The sequence below is a fragment of the Rhinichthys klamathensis genome, unplaced genomic scaffold (assembly GCF_029890125.1).
Source record: "Rhinichthys klamathensis goyatoka isolate OS25496 unplaced genomic scaffold, OSU_Roscu_1.1 h1tg000200l_1, whole genome shotgun sequence".
NCBI classification, from domain to species: Eukaryota; Metazoa; Chordata; class Actinopteri; order Cypriniformes; family Leuciscidae; genus Rhinichthys; species Rhinichthys klamathensis.
Window position 1 is genome coordinate 1,040,180 of NW_026606726.1, and position 20,602 is coordinate 1,060,781.

General features: G+C 37.8%; 1 protein-coding gene across 1 annotated transcript in view; it reads left to right on the forward strand.

The window, feature by feature from the left end:
- LOC130096588 (zinc finger SWIM domain-containing protein 6-like) overlaps window positions 1-20,365 on the forward strand; it is a gene marked incomplete at its 3' end in the record, with an annotated part of 46,452 nt that extends 26,087 nt beyond the window's left edge. The window contains exon 2 of the mRNA XM_056263140.1: window positions 20,009-20,365. Coding sequence (XP_056119115.1) covers window positions 20,009-20,365 — 357 coding nt within the window. The remainder of the gene's footprint in view (window positions 1-20,008) is intronic.
- Between the last annotated feature and the right edge of the window lie 237 nt (window positions 20,366-20,602).

Genomic DNA, 20,602 nt, shown 5'->3' on the forward strand with positions numbered 1-20,602 from the left:
ATTTGAACGTCACATTTGTGGTCCACAACATGCTTGCTGAATCAAGCCCTGACTTTACAACCAGGAATGGAGATGTTGTCAGCAGATTCTTCTGGTTTTTGATGAGATTCTGAAGAATCGTTCACTTGTGGTGTCGTCAGATCTCTGAAGGGCTGTTAATAGTTCAGTCCCGCCTGGTTGTTAGTCAGTAATGCTGTGCAGCTGGTCGAGATGCATTAGCAGCAAGCCGGTTTACTCATTTATCCGCACCAATGTAGCAGTTCCACAAATTTCTATTTGACTAATCTGTCAGTTTTGTTTTGCACTCAAACCGCGACCTTATTATTGTACGTTGACCTCACTTTCTCCACCCTGTCCTGTCTCTCCACCCAGGTTGCAATTAGTGAGCGTGGTAATCCTCATTCAGATCGCTCATCCTGGCAACCCAAACTTAAAGAGTGCGTCCTCTTCTGTGGGTCTTCTGATGCAGAAAGCCAAAGACAGTCATTCCCATGGCCATTGCTTTTATTTTAAAGCTAATGTTTGAAGAGGAGCCCACCAGTTTCCTCAAATGAGTCTTGGCAGTGCCATGATGATGGTCGCAATTATACTCCAAATGTCACCGGACCGCCCTCAGAGACGAGTTCTGAGCACTTCTGATCAGGAAGTGGCCAGTAAAAGCCTCAAAATTAATTTAGAACAAAATCGTTTCAGGAATTCTAAAAACCGCTTGCGAACATTCCGTAAAAGCCTTCGAACTGCTATTGGTCCGTAATGAAGCTCCGCCTCCTTTAATCGTTTCACAGCCCTATTTTACTCCTTTACCCTAATCGCCATTAATCGCATCCAAAATAACAGTTTGTGTTTACATAATATATGTGTGTGTACTGTGTATAATTATCTTGTATAAATACACACGCATGCATGTATACATTTAAGAATTTCTTTTATTTATATATAAAAAATATATAAATATTTTATAAATAAATAACACATTTTTCTTAAATATATATATATATGCATGCGTGTGTATTTATACAAGATAATTATACACAGTACACACACATATATTATGTAAAAAAAACTTTTATTTTGGATGCGATTAATCATTTCACATGAGAGTAAGAGTAAAAACATAAACACACAGGAGAAATTGTAGAAATATAGAAGAAATTGATGTATTTAAGTGACACTGACACTGTTTTTCCTGTTTAATACTGTACAGCTGCTTGCTTTATGCTAGTGTTGTCAAAAATAACGATATTTCGATATCTATCGATACTGAAATATCTGAAACCGTTCCGATAATCCTTTTTTGCAGTATTGATACAAAAGCGCTCTTCTCTCTGACGGCGAATTGACACACACCCGCCTCCTCTCACTCACTCGTCTCATTGGCTCCGGTTAATAGTGCTTGTATTGCGCATAATTTGTCATTCCTGCCGGTTTCACGCTCACACCAAAAGCACACGCAACACTGATCTATATAAATGACGCGCACATAAAGCCGCCTCTCAAACAGCTCGCGAGAGTTGTTTTTTCGTGGCTTATTGCACTTAAACGGCCAAATGCGTACAAAAATATGACAAAATGTCCGTCTTGCTGAGTATTCAGATAAATACAGTCAGTTTGGGAACGTTAATAGTTGAGAAAACACATTGTGTAACAGTATATTGTATATGTGCATAAACTGTTAAAGTGACAGCAGCTGAATAATCCTGCATCTGTCTGTCATGTTAATCAAAGAACAAAAGACAAAAAGAAAATCACATTTGCTGATCTTGGTTGAATATATTGATGGATTAAAGTCCCCCTGTAGTCAATAATTTTATCCCTTAAAACTCATCTTTGATCACCAAAATGACATATTTGAATTTTTTTTTCTTGAAAAAAAATGAATCATGCCTTAAAATAGCTTAAATGTAACTCGACACCCTTGCAACCTTTAGTATATGCAATCTTATGAATATGCAAATGAGCCCCGCCTCCACTCACTCCCTCAGCTCAGAGATCCACTGGTTGACGATCACTCGTTGATCTGATTGGTTACAAGGTCGTTTGTGACGTCAGAAACACCAGCGATTTCAAACCGTGTTTTTGAGACTGTCTTTGGTTCACTGCAGTTTTAAGCAGAAAATACTCAGCAATGCTGTCGACTTATGAACTTACACATGGTTTGTCTTAAAACACCACAGACATATAAACAACATCAAACTTGATTTTCACCACAGGGGGACTTTAACACCTCAGATTCGAGCTGGCGAACTTGTGCCTGAGGTGTGTGACACCCATCCAGCCTCATCTTGATGTGTGTGTTGAGGCTCCGTCGAGCATTTAGCAGTGGGTTTCAATTGACCTAGTTTGGGGGAAATCCTCATTGACCTAATTTGTGGATGGCTTGCTTGCATGTATTCCAGTTCCTCCCCCAGTTACCATCACATGGTCGTCTACTTCTCATTGTTGTCGTCTGCTCGGAGGTCTTCGGGGTTTTGGGCTGGCGGTTTCTTTTGTGCTTTCTGAGTGCGGTTAAAGGGCTGTGGAAGCTTATTGTTGTCGAAGCTTTAGTTTGAAGAGCCCCTCACTCTTCTTGACAATTACGTCCCGAACCAAACCCCGCCCTCTCCTCGGTTCGACCCCTCCAGGGGCGAGCTGGTGTGTCTAAAGGAGAGATTGGGTTCTCTATTGTAAACAGGGCTAACAGCTACCTTACACTGCACACCTAACCCCGCACATTCACACACACACAATGCCGGGCTGAGAGGGAAGCCGGAGGTCTTGTAGGAGGGGTGGGATGCTGGTGAAAGAGGTGGGGAATGCTATTGTCTCCTGGGCCTGCGGTTAAAGACGGGTCTGGTCACAGCAAGTTGAGATCGACCCCCTCCAGACAGTCATGTCCACCGTCTCTCGAGTGTTTCGGCCACCGCCGCAGATCTGAAACTTCTTACAGTGCTTTGGCTCTTTTACAGCTTCCTCTCATGGACGGTTTTGGCTTGGTGAAGTGGTGCTGCCATTTTGTTTGCTCGAGCCATTGAAAGATGGAGCCACTTCAACAACAGCCAAACAAACAATGGCAAAAATCGCTGGGTCTTTCAGCTGCCAATAGTGGTGATATCTGAACAAGACTCAATGTTTTAGGGCTGTGAAACGATTAATCACTTCCAAAATAAAAGTTTGTTTACATAATATGCGTGTGTAATGTGTATACTTATTTAGTATATATAAATACAGACACATGCATGTATACATTTAAGAAAAATGTGTTATTTATATATATATATATATATGTCCGAGATGCTGCCGGAAAACGTGTATATATATATATATATATATATATGTATATATGTCCGAGATGCTGCTTTGTTTATATACACAAAATTATACACAATACACACATATTTAAGAAATATTTGCATGTATATACTGTGTATATATATATAGACTGTGTGTATACACACACTATATATATATATATATATATATATATATATATATATACAGTATATACATGGATATATAAATACACACGCATGTATATATTTAAGAATTTTTTTATTTATATGTAAAATATTTATATAGAATATAAATTATATATAAATATATACATGCAAATATTTCTTAAATGTATACATGCATGTGTGTGTATTTATATGTACAAACACTTTATTTGACAGTGTCCTTGTTACATTTACTTACCATAGTAATAACAGTAAATTATGCATAATTACATGCAACTAACCCTCAACCGAATCCTCATCCAACCTAACCCTATAGTAATTACATGCTGTAAATGAGTATTACTCTGTACTTAAATATATAATTACACTGTAACAATGACACCTTAAAATAGTGTAACGCATAATAAATATAGGCTACACCGTACACGCGTATATTATGTAAACACAAACTTTTATTTTGGATCGGGATTAATCGTTTCATATCTCTAAAATGTTTTTCAATTTAAATCTTAAAGGTACCCGAATAATCTGAAATGTGTTTGACTAGTGTGCTAGTTTAGATTGGGAGATCTAATACTCACTACATGCTTGTTTTCCAGCAGCATCTCGGACTGAAGGACACACACACACACACACACACACACTCTTCTAACCCGTCCTCGGTCAGGGACACAAGGCTGCCAGGTGTAATTTGCAGGCAAGGGGACCTTCCTCCTCAGGGGTGACATTTAAATCTTATTTGTGTGTGATGCAGTGAAGTTTCACCTTTTCAAACATGCTATTTGCTCTCCTTTTTTAGCCAGGCACACGCTGTCTCTCCCCCGGGACTGGAGGATGTTATAGACTCGGGTGGCTGACGCTGTATCAACGCACCGATGAAATAAACATTTATGAGACGGCTGAATTGAAATTCTTGCTTGTGCACAAAGGGAACTAGATTAGACTGAGGTCTGTCTGCATAAGCGCTCGGGTTCTCTGAAGCGTCTTGTCCGGTCACATTTCTGTCGGGTGGATCCGTGTCGAACGCCATTACGTCCCCTTGACGAGATCACTGTTCAGGGTATTTTTTTATATCTGAAATGGCGTGGCAGTCGACGTCAGGCAAGAGGTTGGTGTTTCCAAGAGACTTGAGTTCTTGAATTCTTGAATTCTGGGAAGGTTTTGCATTTGCCTGCTGTTTATTTAGTATGTTTGGCGTCACAAGTTCATTTAAACCCTCCACACAAAATAGTGACCAGGATGCAAAGAGTTAAAGGTTGGCGGCTGTGGCTATTATGCAAGCTGTTAAGCGAAAAGGAAGTGCATTACAAAATGCTGAGCTCAGAGGTCTGGCGCGCGGCCAAGCCTTCGTTTTTTTTCTCTTTGCCACAGCTGAGGGCTTTCTAAGCTTCCCACCAGTGGGTTTGTCTACTGTTTAGGAATTCTCTCTCTCTCTCTCTCTCGTGTGTGTGTGTGTGTGTGTGTGTGTGTGTGTGTGTAGCGTGACGTCAGCAGGAGTCGAGCAGTTCAGCTCAGGGCCAGGCACGGTTCGGGGTTGGGCCACACAGGGGAGTGTCTGTGGCACATTTGTGTGTGTGTGTGTGTGTTTACTTGGCTGTACTTTCAGGATGAGTTTATCACCAGAAGTTAGATCAGTTTTTGAGCACATCTTCTGTTTCCTGTTTCAGGAACTGTTTTCTGTTCCTAAAATTCAGTTTTATATAGTTTTCATAAAAACAAAGACTACAAAGTTAACATGCAGTGACTACATATTCTGACAATTGAATAATGTCTATTTTTCTCAATCCCAGTGATTTATAAATGTTATAAATAGTGTATAAATTTTGTAAATATTTTTTCATTAAACTACACTAATATGAAAATATATATTAATGGACAGAAATGCCTATATATCTATATCTATATATATCTATATATACATATATATATATATATATATATATATGTATGTATGTATGTATGTATATGTATTATTTTGATGGCAATTTAAGTTTAATATTGGTGTCAAAATAATCATGGATATATTATTTAATGTATTGCATTTCCTTAAATATATATATATATATATATATGTATATATATATGTATATATATATATATGTATAATATGTAGCCTATGTGTAGGTGTAAATTTACACCATTATATGAGTTACTTTAATAATAAACTAATTTTTATGATACACCTATAAATAACTATTGGTTTCTTTTTGGGATTTTTTTTTTCTTTAGATAAAATGACTGCTCTACTAACATTTTTATATTTTATATAATAATAAAGGTTTGGGCTTAGCTGTACATCAAAAGTCTTAAGGTTTAGATGGCCAAGTAAATGTGTGTAATTTTTTATTTTTTATATTTTTTTATATTTTATATTATGTTTCATTTTTATATATTTTTTGTTTATTTTATTTTACTTTTTATTTTTGTAGAACTTATTAAAATTGTTTGTATTTTATTTATTTTGAAATATGCTCCTATAATGATTTTAATAATCAATTATATAGCGAATGAGATGCGAGCGTGTGGATGTTTGGTGCGGATGTATGACTCCACCGGCAGTGGAGGAGGAGCGGCTCTCAGACTGAGAGGTTACAGATGACTAGCAGTGTGTGTGTGTGTGTGCAGCACATCCCCTGTTCCCGCTGTATCAGCTGACTCTCGAGCACAACGGGGGCGGGGCTTGTCTTGGGAGGGGCTTGTCTGGGCAGGTGGGAGGGGCTTGTCTGGGCAGGTGGGAGGGGCTTACAGGCTCCACCCACTGGCCTCTCACATCCACTGCATGTTTCTCAACCCCTCTCTTCGTCGGGCCTCTGTTGCGTGTCTCCTTTCCTCTTGTGCGCGTTATTAGTCAGGTTTTCCAGTCGGTTAGTCTGGGTGTAAATTCCAGGCATACTAACCGAGCAGGCGTCTCTAAGGGGAAGTGAAAAGCTTGCTGAACTGTGCACATCTTTGCTGCTGTTTTCCACTAATAACCACTTGTTTCTTGAAGCCTAAAATTAGTTTTGAAACTAGTAAACTTAAGACTTTAATTTGTAGTTATCTCCTATCATTATAGCCCTGTAGAGCACACTTTAACACACAATAGTCCTTGTATGTTTTTATATAAACTTACTAACAAAGCTTTTGTTGCCATGCTTTATAAAACGGATAATTCTGCCTCAAATATCTGATTGACTATATTACTAGTTGGAAGACTATTTCATTATTTTATTTTTAAAGCAATAAGCCACAAAAAGTTGTGCATTATTGTTATTTCGGTAACACTTTACATTAGTTAACATTAATGTATTTACTAACATGAACAAACAATGATCAATACATTTGTTACTGTATTAGTTAATCTTTGTTAACGTTAGTTAATAAAAATCCAGCAGTTCATCGTTTCTTCATGTTAGTTCACAGTGCATTCACTAATGTTAACTAATACAACCTTTGATGTCAATAATGTATTAGTAAATGTTGAAAAATAATATTAATAAATGCTGTTGAAGTATTGCTCATTCTTAGTTCATGTTGACTAAGGTAGTTATTTACTAATGAACCTTATTGTAAAGTGTTACCGTTATTTCTTTCTTTTGCACAGCTTTATTAAATGACAACTAGATCTTTGGTGTTGTTTCGTGAGTTTAGCACATAAAACGGCATTGAACGCGTTGCATGTTAAGCAGAAATGCTCTCCTGAAGCACATGGCGTTCCCAGCCTCATGCACATCTAGCTATCTCTGATATTATGTGGCGAAGGGGAGTAAACGTGGTTCATCCTATTTATAAATCCCACTTCCCCCTGATGGGCAGGGAGGGGTCCAGAGCGGCTCCTGGGATGAGGAGAGGCGGATGGTCGTGGCCTGGCACAACCCAGCGGTGATATAACTCATTACCCAGCAGGCCTCCACCACGTCAAACCTCGCGCACGATGGGTTAGACGGCCACATTTCCACCCTGTTTATTCCTGGAGAGTCTCTGGAAGTCTGCTTTACCAAAACCTAGAGGATTTTTAGGCAACCTAGACGAACATGAAGTTTGTGCTAAATGAAAATGAGCAATTAGCATAAATAAGGTAAGCCCAGAATGCATTGCGACAAACTGGCCAATGATGAAATGTCAATTTGCATAGTTTTTTTTTTGTTCTGTACTGAAAAGTAACAGAGGAATTATAAATGGTTCTATCTTATAAAAATGCATTATTTCTATGGATGCACAGATACCGATAATTCTTTATATTTGAAAGCCGATAACCGATATATCGGCTGATAAATCTAAATCCAAATTTTTATATAATTTGAGTGCCTGATTACAAAAACAAAAGTCTCATGTCCCAATCACACAATTATAAAACAAAAGTCTCATGTCCCAATCACACAATTATAATGTTCTCATTATAATTTTATGTAGCCGATATGACAGACTTGCGCTGCACATGTTGCGCTGAACTGTATTTTCCTTTTTTGAAGTGATTCCAATCATATTTCAAGCAATTCAAAACCATCATGTTGAACAGTTACACATCTGAAGAGTCTCATCTGAAGAAAATAATCCACTATTTATCGGCTTTAAAATATCGTGCCGATAACGATAGCATTAAAAATGAACATATATCGGCCGATACCGATATAGTGGCTTATATATTATTTTGTATCCCTAATTATTTCTGTTGTCACTCTATTTAGCTGCTCAACCGGCTGAAAAGTGCCTAAAACCAGCCGTCACATCTGAGACCAGCAAGCATTGGTTGATTTTGCAGAGAAGGTTCACCATGTTTTGGAGCATATCTTATCTCAAACTACCGCTCTATTTCTTTAAGTGGCTGATGGCTAACGCTAATGGTTAGCATGGTTAGTCTCGAGTAGTAGCTTTCCACTTCCCCGGCCGGCCTGAATGTCAGCACTGTTGTTCCCTGCAGTGATGAAGTGGACCAGCACTCATGATAAAGGGCAGGAACGTTATATTTAGGAGCTTTTACCTCCAGTGTTCAGGCTCAAACTTTAGCTTTGCTTATCTTGTTTTCTCCTTGCCTGCTTTACTGAGATTCTTTTCCACAGGTTGATTTAGCCTTTTTTTGCTTTTGGTTGTTATCTTTGGGTTTGAGCGTTTTAAAGGGGACTTATTATCCCCCTTTTAACAAGATGTAATATAAGACATGATGACAGAATTTACATTTTTAGGTGGATTATAAAACTAACTCTATTGAAATCATATCGTTTACATCAACGATACATATTGTCACATTTTTATATTATTTTATATTAATGCTAGTTCAGGAAAATTGGGATATTTTTCCAAAAATTTTGCACAAAATGTCCCAATTTACCAGAATTCACCCTCTATTATTTTTATAATAATAGTAATAATAATAGCTTCCTTAAATATAATTTAAGGACTCCATCTCCTTCAAACACTATGTATGTCATTATTTATTTGTTTGTTTGCCATAATCTTTTTATCTATTTATTTGTATCTATTTGTGGTCATTTATTATTAGTAAACACATAAATAAATCACATAAATAAAATTCCTAAGACTTCATACATATTTTGGGGTATGTTGTTATTATTCAAAATAACAAAATATAGCATTAAATAATAAACACAAATTATTCATTATAATCATTTTAATCTATATTTATTATTATAATCATTGTAATTGTATATTTATTATTGTTGTAGTTGTTTTTTATTATTAATGTTGTTGTTTATTATCATTTTGTAAAATTTGTTGTTGTTTTTAAAACAACACATCCCAAAATATGCATAAAACCTTCATAATTATATTTTGTGGTGATTTTTATGTTTGCTAATACCAAATTACCACTGTTTTATCAGAGTAACTGTAGTAACTATTGGCTATTTTTAGTGCATCTGTGTACTTAATAAATAAAAATGTGTTAAAATTAGAAAATGTGTACTTAAAGTCACCTTTATTTTTATAGCGGTTTATACAATACAGATTGTTTCAAAGCAGCTTTACAATGATAAACATGTTCAATTCTGCTGTAAATCAGCTCTAAAAAACAATAATAAACTTACAATAACTGTGTAAAGTTATCAAACGAGTTCAATCTATAAAGCAGCTCTGGAGAGAATCAGTTCTCACCCAATAGTGTCAGTGATATTGAGCATTTAGTGGTAAGGGAAGGTTAATAGTGAGTACTCTGTGAATGCCACATGTTTGTTGAGCTGCTCATATGCAGGTGTTTTCTGTAGTTTGAGCAAGTGAGGCTGATGTTGTGCTGTAGCGTGTGGATATTTGAACAGCTTCAGCGCTCTGCATGTTGTCCGATCCCGAGCGCCAGGGAATCGGTCCCGTTCCCTCGCCGCGTGTCTCCAAGAACCTGGTTTTTCCGTTTCATCCTGTAACATGAATCAAGGCCCGAGTGTGTCCCACCCACAGTGAGGAGGCCTAGGAAACAGGTGTACGCCTGTTTTTTCTTTCCCGTTTTGCGTATCTGTGTGTGTGTAGGAGGGGTTTGGCGGGGAGTTCCTGGAGTTGCACCCTCCTCCTCCTCCTCCTCCTCTCGTGTGTTTTGGGAAAGCGATCCGCTGAGTAAACAGAGTGGTGTAAGAGAGCCGGTTGGTTGACGGCACGGTAAAGGCTGATTGTTGTGAAACACCACTGGGCTGCAGCTGTGCTTTTCCAGGCCTCAGGAGCCGCGAGGAGAAGACCTGTGGCACGCTGTCTACTGACGGGACCACACACACACCAAGACTTACACACTCCAGCAATGCCTACCTATCAGGGCCCGTATTCACAGAGTTTTTTAATCTTACCACTAGGAGTCCTTCTTAGAGAGGTTCTGAAAGGTATTCACATAACAAGTTTTACTAAGGAACTCCTAATATAAGAGTTGTTGCTGTGGATGAAGTCTCTGTGAAAGTGAAAGTGCGCACAGTGCTTGGTAGAGAAGCGTAGCAGACAGACAGATGGAAGGATAAATATATATATATAAACTACAATAGGCTTTCATGCTTGAATGTTCAAAAAACACATTATTTTCCTCATATTCTCCATTGTTGCGGCTCCTCTCTTCCCAGTCTGTCAGTAACGCTCTGTTTAGTTCCTGTCTCTATGAAGCCCCTCCTTCTGAAAAGCACACTGTGCTCTGATTGGTCGGCTGGAGCAGTGTGTTGTGATTGGTCGAGCGCTTCGTGTGTTTGGGAAATGTTCCGCCCCTTACCATAATCCACAGTTTAACACACTACTAACTAACTCAACCAGGCCCCGCCCCTTTATTCTGCGTATGAATTATTATAATGAGGAATATTGTGACGTGTTCGTTCCCGGAAGAAACTCAAGACTACAATGGAGGCGTTTCAGGAGTTCAGAAACACTGACACTGATATAGAGAAGAACACTTTTTTTTTTTATACTCAAACCGCAACATTACACACTAAAGAAAGATGATGGACAAAAGCATAATAAAAACCCTTTAATGATTGATTAATGATTGCCCTACAATGTGCTTCAATCCACATGAAGAAAATACATACATTTGTGACGTCAATAACAATCCAGCATGTTTATTCAGACTAAAACTCACATCTGAAGACGTTATATTGAATTCACAGGGAATTTCCAAACTCAATTACACAAGTATTTGGCTATGGAATTGAATTTGCTGAAGTATTCATAAATGTATTGTACAGAACACATATTTAGCTGTGAATGTGCGTGCAGTTTATATAAGGCTGCGATTATATTCATTAATGTTTTCCAAACGTCTCATGAGATCAATTATTTCATGTGTAAGCAGGGAAGCAGCTCCTCCTTGACCCCGCTCAAGGTTTCCAGCTCCTGTCTTTCGTTTTGGGATTGCGACGACTATATTTGGCTGCTGTTATTTGACATCTAATTTCTGTTCTTGAAGTGGCGAGCGCTGAGGGGACGTGGTAGTAATCGCTCCATCGACTGTTTTAGCAGACGTTCACTGCTGCGTTAGAAATGCGTTTGATCCGCTTCCGTGTGTTTGGGTGGTCTGGAGAAGAAAACAAACTGGTTTGTGTAGAAATGGAGCGAGGGTTTCAGGATGGTTAACTTGGTTTCTGGGACAACGTCGCAGTGTTGGGCTCGGGCTAAAATTGGCTACTTTCGAGACACACTGGCCTCTTTGGGAACTCTCGGGTGACCCGCCTTAAGGGCGCGGAGGGGTTGAAATGTCAGCGTTTAATAACTTGCACATGAGAAATGCACGTTTTCTTAGTATGCTGGGTTAATGAAAAACAGCACAGAGATTTTTTTTCTTCCCTTTCTAGTCTTAAAGGGGGCCTATTATGCCTTTTTTCAAAGTCTTGATGTTGTTTCAGGCTCTACTAGAACAGGTTTTCCTGCTTGAATGTTGATTATTTTCCTCATATTCTCCAGTGTTGCGGCTCCTCTCTTCCCAGTCTGTCAGTAACGCTCTGTTTGGTTCCTGTCTCTATGAAGCCCCTCCTTCTGAAAGCACACTGTGCTCTGATTGGTCGGCTGGAGCAGTGTGTTGTGATTGGTCGAGCGCTTCGAGTGTGTTTGGGAAATGTTCCGCCCCTTACTATAATCCACAGTTTAACACACTACTAACTAACTCAACCAGGCCCCGCCCCTTTATTCTGCATATTAATTATTTAAAAGAGGAATATTGTGATTAGGGCTTCACATTAACACCCGCCAGCAGAGGTGTGTAACGCAATCACTCCTACTAGCCACTTTGGCAGGTTGAATTTCATATATAAAATATACATTTATCAATTGTAGTCTTTTAAAAGGGCTTCTGAAATAATAAACTAAGTGCAATGTCAAAAATATTGATTGTTCAATACACTGAAATCTCTGAAACTCTTCCAATACTCATTTTCCACAGTCTCTCCCTCTCCCTCTCTCTCTCTCTCTCTCTTTCTCTCTCTCTCTCTCTCTCTCTCTCTCTCTCTCTCTCTCTCTCTCTCTCTCTCTCTCTCTCTCTCTCTCTCTCTCTCTCTCTCTCTCTCTCTCTCTCTCTCTCTCTCTCTCCCTCTCCAACAGTGAGTTACACACAAACCCGCCTCTCCTCACTCACTTGTTTCTTTTGCTCCGGATGAAAATTGTAGGTGTTACAAGACTTGATTTTTTTTTTTGTGCATGTATTGAGCATAATTTTACTCATTCCCGCAGATGTTGTCCTCACATCCAAAGTGCGGCACATAAACCCTCATCTCAGTGCTAAATTGAGTTATTTTTCGCTCATACAAAATGCCGGCCTTGGCGAGTATTCATGTAAACACAGTCAGTTATGTTTTCAGTGAACGTGAACAGTTGAGAATGAAAACGCATGTGTGTATCAGTATATTGGATCCGAGCATCAGGTCTTAAAGTGACAGTAGCCTAATAAACCTGCTGTCAAATTATGAGATAACATTAAAAGTATGTATGTGGCCAGTTCTTCCCCATAGTATCGGCCAAAATTGTGGACACACACACACACACACACACACACACACACAATTTTGTGGAAAACCATTAGCCACAGTGGTTCGTTCCCATAGGAAAACTCAAGACTACAATGGAGGCGTTGAGTACATAGACTACATATTTCATCCTACAATGGAGTTTGGAAACACTGACACTGATATAGAGAAGAACTGGAGCTTTTTCATGATCAAACAGCAACACTACACACTAAAGAAATATGTAAAAAAGCAGATTAGGACACCTTAAAAAATGGTTTAACATCTTTAATCGGTACATGTTGACCTAATTTGGCTAGTTTTTACCAAGTGACCGATGAATTTGTGCCAAAATACTTTGTTTCTCGGGCGCCAACAACAAAATAAGAAGCTTTTTTATACCAATTGCACATGTTTTCCAATCATGCTGGTTCGAGGGAAAAGCGCAACCATTTTTCCCTGTTTTTTCTAGTCTTTAAAAATGGTTTGACGCTATAAAGTTTGTCCTTGTTATGACCGTGGCTCCTTCTAACCAGGTGGCGTCTCACTGTTCATCCGATCAGGCAGTGGGCTGAACACACTTTACACTCGCGTCGCTCTTGCCAGGGTGGCGGGAATAAGATGGTGGCCTGATACTGGCCTGCAAAGGTAAACACCAAAAACACGGTTTGCATCATTAAACACCGTGTGCTTCGAATCGCTGCCGTCTTCCCAAAGCAAACATTCCCTGGCTCCGATGTCTTCCAGCATAATGGAAACCACTTGTTTGTTTGCACGAGCAAAAGTTGAGCAATGCATTGTGGGTATCCCTGTGAGAACAAGCAGCGTGAGGCCTTTCCGTCTGAATCTTGTTGCTGTTTTCGATATGCTCTGTTGTTTGTTAGCTTGTTCTTTCTCCTTGTTTAGTTGCTGTACTGCATTTCTCTGCCTTTTTGGATGTGTAGGTCAGCGCTAATTGGACGTTTCGAGGCGGAAATACTTGAAAAGGTCGTTCTCCGGGTGGAAAGGTTACGTGCACGTCTGTTTGAAGGCCGGCATGGGACGTAGCGCTCCGGCTCCGTTCGACGGGAGAGGATTTACGGAGGAAATTTGCAAAGCACTCAGACTTGTCCATCTCTGGAAGCATGGGTCTGTCTGCACACATCTCTGCTGTGCTTCTCATGGGCGGAAAAAGCCCCGGCCGCCATTCTTCTTCATTTACTTTGTCAGGGTGTGTGTGAGAGTGACTAGCCTCGCTGTCGGCCAGAAAACAAGGAGTTATCAATCTCCTCAACTCTGTAGCGTCACATCCAGCGCGTGTCTGAGAGCAGTTTCATGATGCTTTGTGTTTGTTTTGAACGTCACCTGGTGTGTTGTCTATTAATATGAAAAGTCATAAGTGGATAAATGATGACAATTTGACTTTTTTGGGTTGTATTATGCTACATGCAACTGTCCTCCAGATGAGAACCACCACTCTAGAGCAAAGTCTCGAGGCAATTCATGACGAATGACTAGCCGGACTTTACGATTGGCTCTTTTATTCAGAAGGCGGGGCTTATTCCGTCATATAGAGGTTATGCATTGACGGGAACACACTCCCTCAGCCGGACTGAGAGGCAGAAGAGCTGCTGTGTGACTGAGTTTAATAGAGGAAACTGTGAACGCGAGTAAAACGAACGATTATCAGTTTAAACTAAAGCTTGGACTCGATATAGTGTTCCTTACAACTTACCAAAGATCCAGTGATTATGGATATTGACATGGTATGGTAATTTATTTATATAGCACAATTAAATACAATTTACATTGTCCAATGTGCTTTACAATATTAATACAAATCATAAATCTGCAGCAGGAATCCTGTTTCCTCACATTTATATGTCATTTCAAGCCAGGGAAATATATAAACTTTATTTGCCTGTGAACGCTTTATATAAATATAATATAGGTTTAAATCCATGTGATCACTTATATCAATGTTATATACATCATCATATCGTCCAGCCTTAAAACTTAGTTTTTTGTCATTGTTTATTTAAAATAAATAACCCAGTTATGCAGAATATACGGTGGTAAAGAAAGATTTAATTGAAGAGTTGTAAATACAATATATAACAATACAATATACAGGTGAAACTTGAAAAATTTGAATATCGTGCAAAGGTTCATTTATTTCAGTAATTCAACTTAAAAGGTGAAACTAATATATTATATAGACTCATTACATGCAAAGTGAGATATTTCAAGCCTTTATTTGTTATAATTGTGATGATTATGGCTCACAGCTTATAATTTGGGGTTTTCATAAGCTGTGAACCATAATCATCACAATTATAACAAATAAAGGCTTGAAATATCTCACTTTGCATGTAATGAGTCTATATAATATATTAGTTTCACCTTTTAAGTTGAATTACTGAAATAAATGAACTTTTGCACCATATTCTATTTTTCGAGTTTCACCTGTATAGGGTATGATTCTACCCCAGGTTCAGCATATTGACACAATGATAACTGCGAGTGTTTGATTGGATAAACCATCGTGACCGTAGCAGCGGTACAGTGGAGTAGTAGCTCCTCTTGTACTAGCATCGCGTTTCGAGCATATTGTAATGTGCCTTCGTCCCGAGCTGCGTATTATATTGTCCTGCTGTGCCACAGTGCCAGTCTGAAGTGTGTGTGAACTCCTCGGGGTTTTACCTAAGTGCTTTAATAAAACTGACCACAGAGAAAATGTCTTAATTAAAGTCCTGCTAATTGTCTTGTTGCCCCGGCTCTTCCATTAGCTGTGCTTTAAGCGTGATCTGTGCGGGCAGTAAATCCCCCTGCCGGCCGAGCGCTGGCATCACTCACAGATCTAGCAGCGCCACAGCTTATAAAACTGATATATGACACCAGGTATAATTATTTGTCATAAAAACACAATAAATGTCAGTGTAGCATGTGCGCGGTAAGCTGAAGACGCTTCACGGTCTCCTCAGGTCGTGTGTGGAGTAATTATGATAGAAGATGCCTTCACTTAAACACCTGAAATGTTGTGTGTTGTGATGTGCTGTACTCGATCTAAAACCATTTTAAATGACATTTTGATGTTTTTTATTTTATCATATGATCAGTTAAAATGTGTGTGTGTATATATATATATATATATGTATATGTGTGTGTATGTGTGCATGTATGTGTGTGTATATATATGTGTGTGTGTATATATGTGTATAAATATATATGCACACACACACACACACACAGTGCAGTAGTCAACATCAGTGGATCAAAAAAGTTGCGTCTAAGTTGTGTGTGTGTGTGGTCAGTCTGTCTGTCTGTGGGCGAGTCTCATGAAACATCGCTCTATCCATCTAACGCTCTATCTATCTATCGCTCTATCTATCTATCGCTCCATCCATCTATCGCTCTATCTATCTAACGCTCTATCTAACGCTCTATCTATCTATCGCTCCATCCATCTATCGCTCCATCCATCTATCGCTCCATCCATCTATCGCTCTATCTATCTATCTATCTATCGCTCTATCTATCTATCTATCTATCGCTCTATCTATCGCTCCATCTATCTATCGCTCTATCTATCGCTCCATCCATCTATCGCTCTATCTATCGCTCCATCCATCTATCGCTCTATCTATCTATCGCTCCATCCATCGCTCCATCTATCTGTCGCTCCATCCATCTATCGCTCTATCTATCTATCGCTCCATCCATCGCTCCATCTATCTGTCGCTCCATCCATCTATCACTCTATTTTATAATATTTTTTGCATAAAGAAAAATGTTTGTTTGTTTGTTTGTGCATGTGACCCCGGCTGGTGTTGTGTGTTCGTGCTGCTCTAGATTCACTCGGGTCGTGATGAATAGCAGAATCTCTCCTGCGTTTCTTTATATTGCCTTCCAAATCTGCGCTTACTTTCATTATTACCTTCTCCGTCCTCGGGGAGCGTTTGAGAGAAAAATAATTTTGCTTATGAAGCTCGCTGCGCTCGTCGTCTGAGAGGTGAAGTGTGTGTGTGTGTGTGTGTGTGTGTGTGAACACAGCGCTGGAAGTGGCCACCTGGAGACCGCATGGATAATTAGTTGATTTGCGGCGTGATCTGCGAAACATCGCTTCTTTTGTTGAGATAGAAAATGAATAGAGTTGTTTCCTGAGATGGATGGTGGTTTGCGTTGAGGAATCCCCCTTAAACAAGTCTAGACGCACTTTATTCTTCATTATTCTTCATATACAGTATTTACAGTTGTATTTAGGGTTCCCTGTTGTGAATGTCAAGATTTTTGTATCGATACATTTCTTTTACGTAATCTGTAGTATTTGTATAGTCTTGTGCATATTTTGTCTCAAATATTTGTTTTCTGTATCTCTGTTATTCACTCCTTTGTGTAACTGACCAGTTTTAATCATTTTTATGGTAACACTTTACAATAAGGTTCATTAGTTAAACATGATCTAATAATGCAGTATTTATTAATCTTTGTTAATGTTAGTTAATAAAAATACAGCTGTTCATTGTTTGTTCATGTTAGTTCACAGTGCATTAACTAATGTTAACTAATACATCCTTTGATTTAAATAACGTATTAGTAAATGTTGAAATTAATATTAACTAAGATTAATAGATGCTGTAGATATTGTTCATTCTTAGTTCATGTTAACTAATGAACCTTATTGTAAAGTGTTACCATTTGTATTATATATATATATATATATATATAAAATGATAACGAAATATATAGTTTTATTTATTTATATATATATATATATATATATATATAAAATAACAAAATGTATAGTACATTTTATATATATATACATGCATACATACATACACATTTATACATATATATATATATATATATATATATATATATATATATATTTTTTTTTTTTATTATAATTTTAAAAAAGTCACTTATTTTGATTTTTGCTCACTGTTGGAAGAGCTGATTGGTTGTCTTAGCTGATCATTGTGTATGTTAAAACGATATCAAAACAACAATAAAAGTTTGATAAAATAAAGCAAGCAGTCTAGACGCAGGTCGAGTGTTTACTCCGGGTCGGACTGTCTTGGACGGGCTGTTGAGTGTTAATGATGCGGCACATCTTCTGTTTCCACACACACACACACACACACACACACCTGCACATGACCAGTGCAAACGGAGGATAAAGCGCGTCTTATGTAAGTGTTGTTGCTGAAAACATGGATTTGCACCAGTTCCTCTGCGCTGTTAAAGGTTTCTTTCTGCTCTTGAACACTGGTTAGAAATCGCTCCTGGCGTCGTCTTTCTCCACATCCTACAAGCTAACGCTTTTCTCAAGTGAGGGAATATATTTAGCGGTGTGGAAGAGGCGTATAGGTGGACTCTGCTGGGTCAGCACATTGAGAAAGGAAGTGAAACTTGAACATTCATCCTTTTTCTCTTGTAGCAACAGTGGGCCGGTCCCACTACTAACAGGAGATGTGCTATTACTGGGAGAGAGTGTGTGTCTGCACCCGTTAGGCAAGAGGCACACACACCATTAAATAGCAGTTTACAATGTATTGTGTGTGTGTGTACTAGGCAGTAAGGATATACTAGGATTGTCATGATACCAACTGACACCACTAAGTATTTTTAAATATATTTATTATTTATATTAAATATTTAATTTTAAATGTTTATAATTTTATTTATATTAATTTCTAGTTTTGTAATAAGTACAAGCAGTAGGACAAATGAAAACAGTTATTTTTAATATATTTACTCTAATTTATATTTTTATTTTTTTATAGATTGTTTTTTTATTTATTTAGTTTTTGTTCTTATTTATTTGAATGATTTTGAGGTTTTTTTATACACTTGAAAACCGTTGTTTATATATTCAATTAATTTGTTTTATTTAGTTAATTTTGTTTTTGTTTATCTACATTTTTGTTTTATTGATTTTGAGTTTTTTTTTATAATCCACAAAAATACAAACAGTTGGACAAATGAAAACTGTTATTATTCATATATTTAATTTATTTCTATTTAGTTAATTGTTTACTTTTTTTATAATCCACAAAAATACAAACAGTTGGACAAATGAAAACTGTCATTATTCATATATTTAATTTATTTAGTTAAAAAAAAAAATTATAATCCACAAAAATACAAGCATTTGGACAAATAAATTAAATATATGAATAATAACGGTTTTCATTTTTTAATATATTTTTTTAATAATCCACAAAAATACAAGCAGTTGGACAAATGAGAACAATAGAACAAAGACACCAATGAAGTGAACAGTGCTTGAAGTGCTTAAATATTGGAACGGGCCCAAACAGGAAGTGAAGTCAGCCATCCACGGCTCATGGACTCTCTGGGCGCTGGGCGGCTGGGATTAATACACACTCATTAATATCTGCTTTACTTCCTAGTTAATGGACGATTCTCCGCCTCTTCTGGATCGGCAGCAAGGGCGCTTAAATTAATATTCAAATGAGCATCTGCATTATTCAGTCCTACCTTTGTAGTGGCACAGGGCAGTCACACACACACACACACACACACACACACACCTGTTCACCAACAGTAGACTGAGACTTCCTCATCCTCTCTCCTTCTTTACACTGTCCCTGTATCACTTTTCAGGATTTCATTGTACTTTTAATGCGAGTGGTTTTGTTTTGCTTTGCTTTGTTTGTTGTTTTGTTTATATTAATGTATATTATATTTTATATTTGTTTTGTTTATTTTTAATTTTATTTATATATATATATAATATATATAAAATATATAAAATTATATATATATATATATATATATATATATATAATTATTTAAATAGATAAATATTTATTTATTTATTTATATTTTATATATTATTTTATATTTATTTATTTAAATATTTTTTCACAAATTCTTTATAATTATTTTTTTATTTTATATTTAATATTTAATATTTGTATTTGATTCACTGGGAAAATTGATCAGTTTGAAAAAAATAAAGCCTAATCATTTAAAATGCTAAGTTTAAAAGCACACAGTCAGAAAACATTGTAAGTTTGTTGTATTTTTGCTCATCTGCTAAAGAGAAAACCGTGCGCTCAGTTGAAACAACTACATCACACACAACCAGAGCAAACTGAACATGTGTCTGGAGTTTGATGGATGCATTAACACTCAATCCAGCATAAATGAACTCTTTCCTTCTCTGTGTCTCAGGTTTCCATCTCAGCGGCACCGTAACAGAACCGGCCACGTCGTCCGAACCCGAGATGGTGTGTAGCGTCGCCATCAGCTTCGACCGCTGCAAGATCACCTCTGTGACGTGCGGATGCGGGAACAAGGACATCTTCTACTGCGCACACGTGGTGGCGCTCTCCCTGTACCGCGTACGGAGGCCCGAGCAGGTCAAACTTCACCTGCCCATCTCAGAGACTCTCTTCCAGATGAACAGGGACCAGTTGCAGAAGTTTGTGCAGTATCTCATCACCGTCCACCACACCGAGGTTCTGCCCACGGCACAGAAGCTGGCCGACGAGATCCTCTCGCAGAACTCGGAGATCAACCAAGTCCACGGTGAGACCCGCTTCAAGAGCGCTTCACGTCACATCCCTACAATCTCACTATTTTTTATTTTATTTTATTTTTCAATCTACTAGAGGAAAACTGGACGGTTTTAAAAAATAAAGCCTAATTATTTAAAATGCAGAGTTTCATGGGAGGGGCTATTTTCTGTATTTGTAGCATATTTTTATTTCTACGGGCATTTTATTTATTTATTTATTTAAATGTTGCATCCTCTGTCTGATTCCT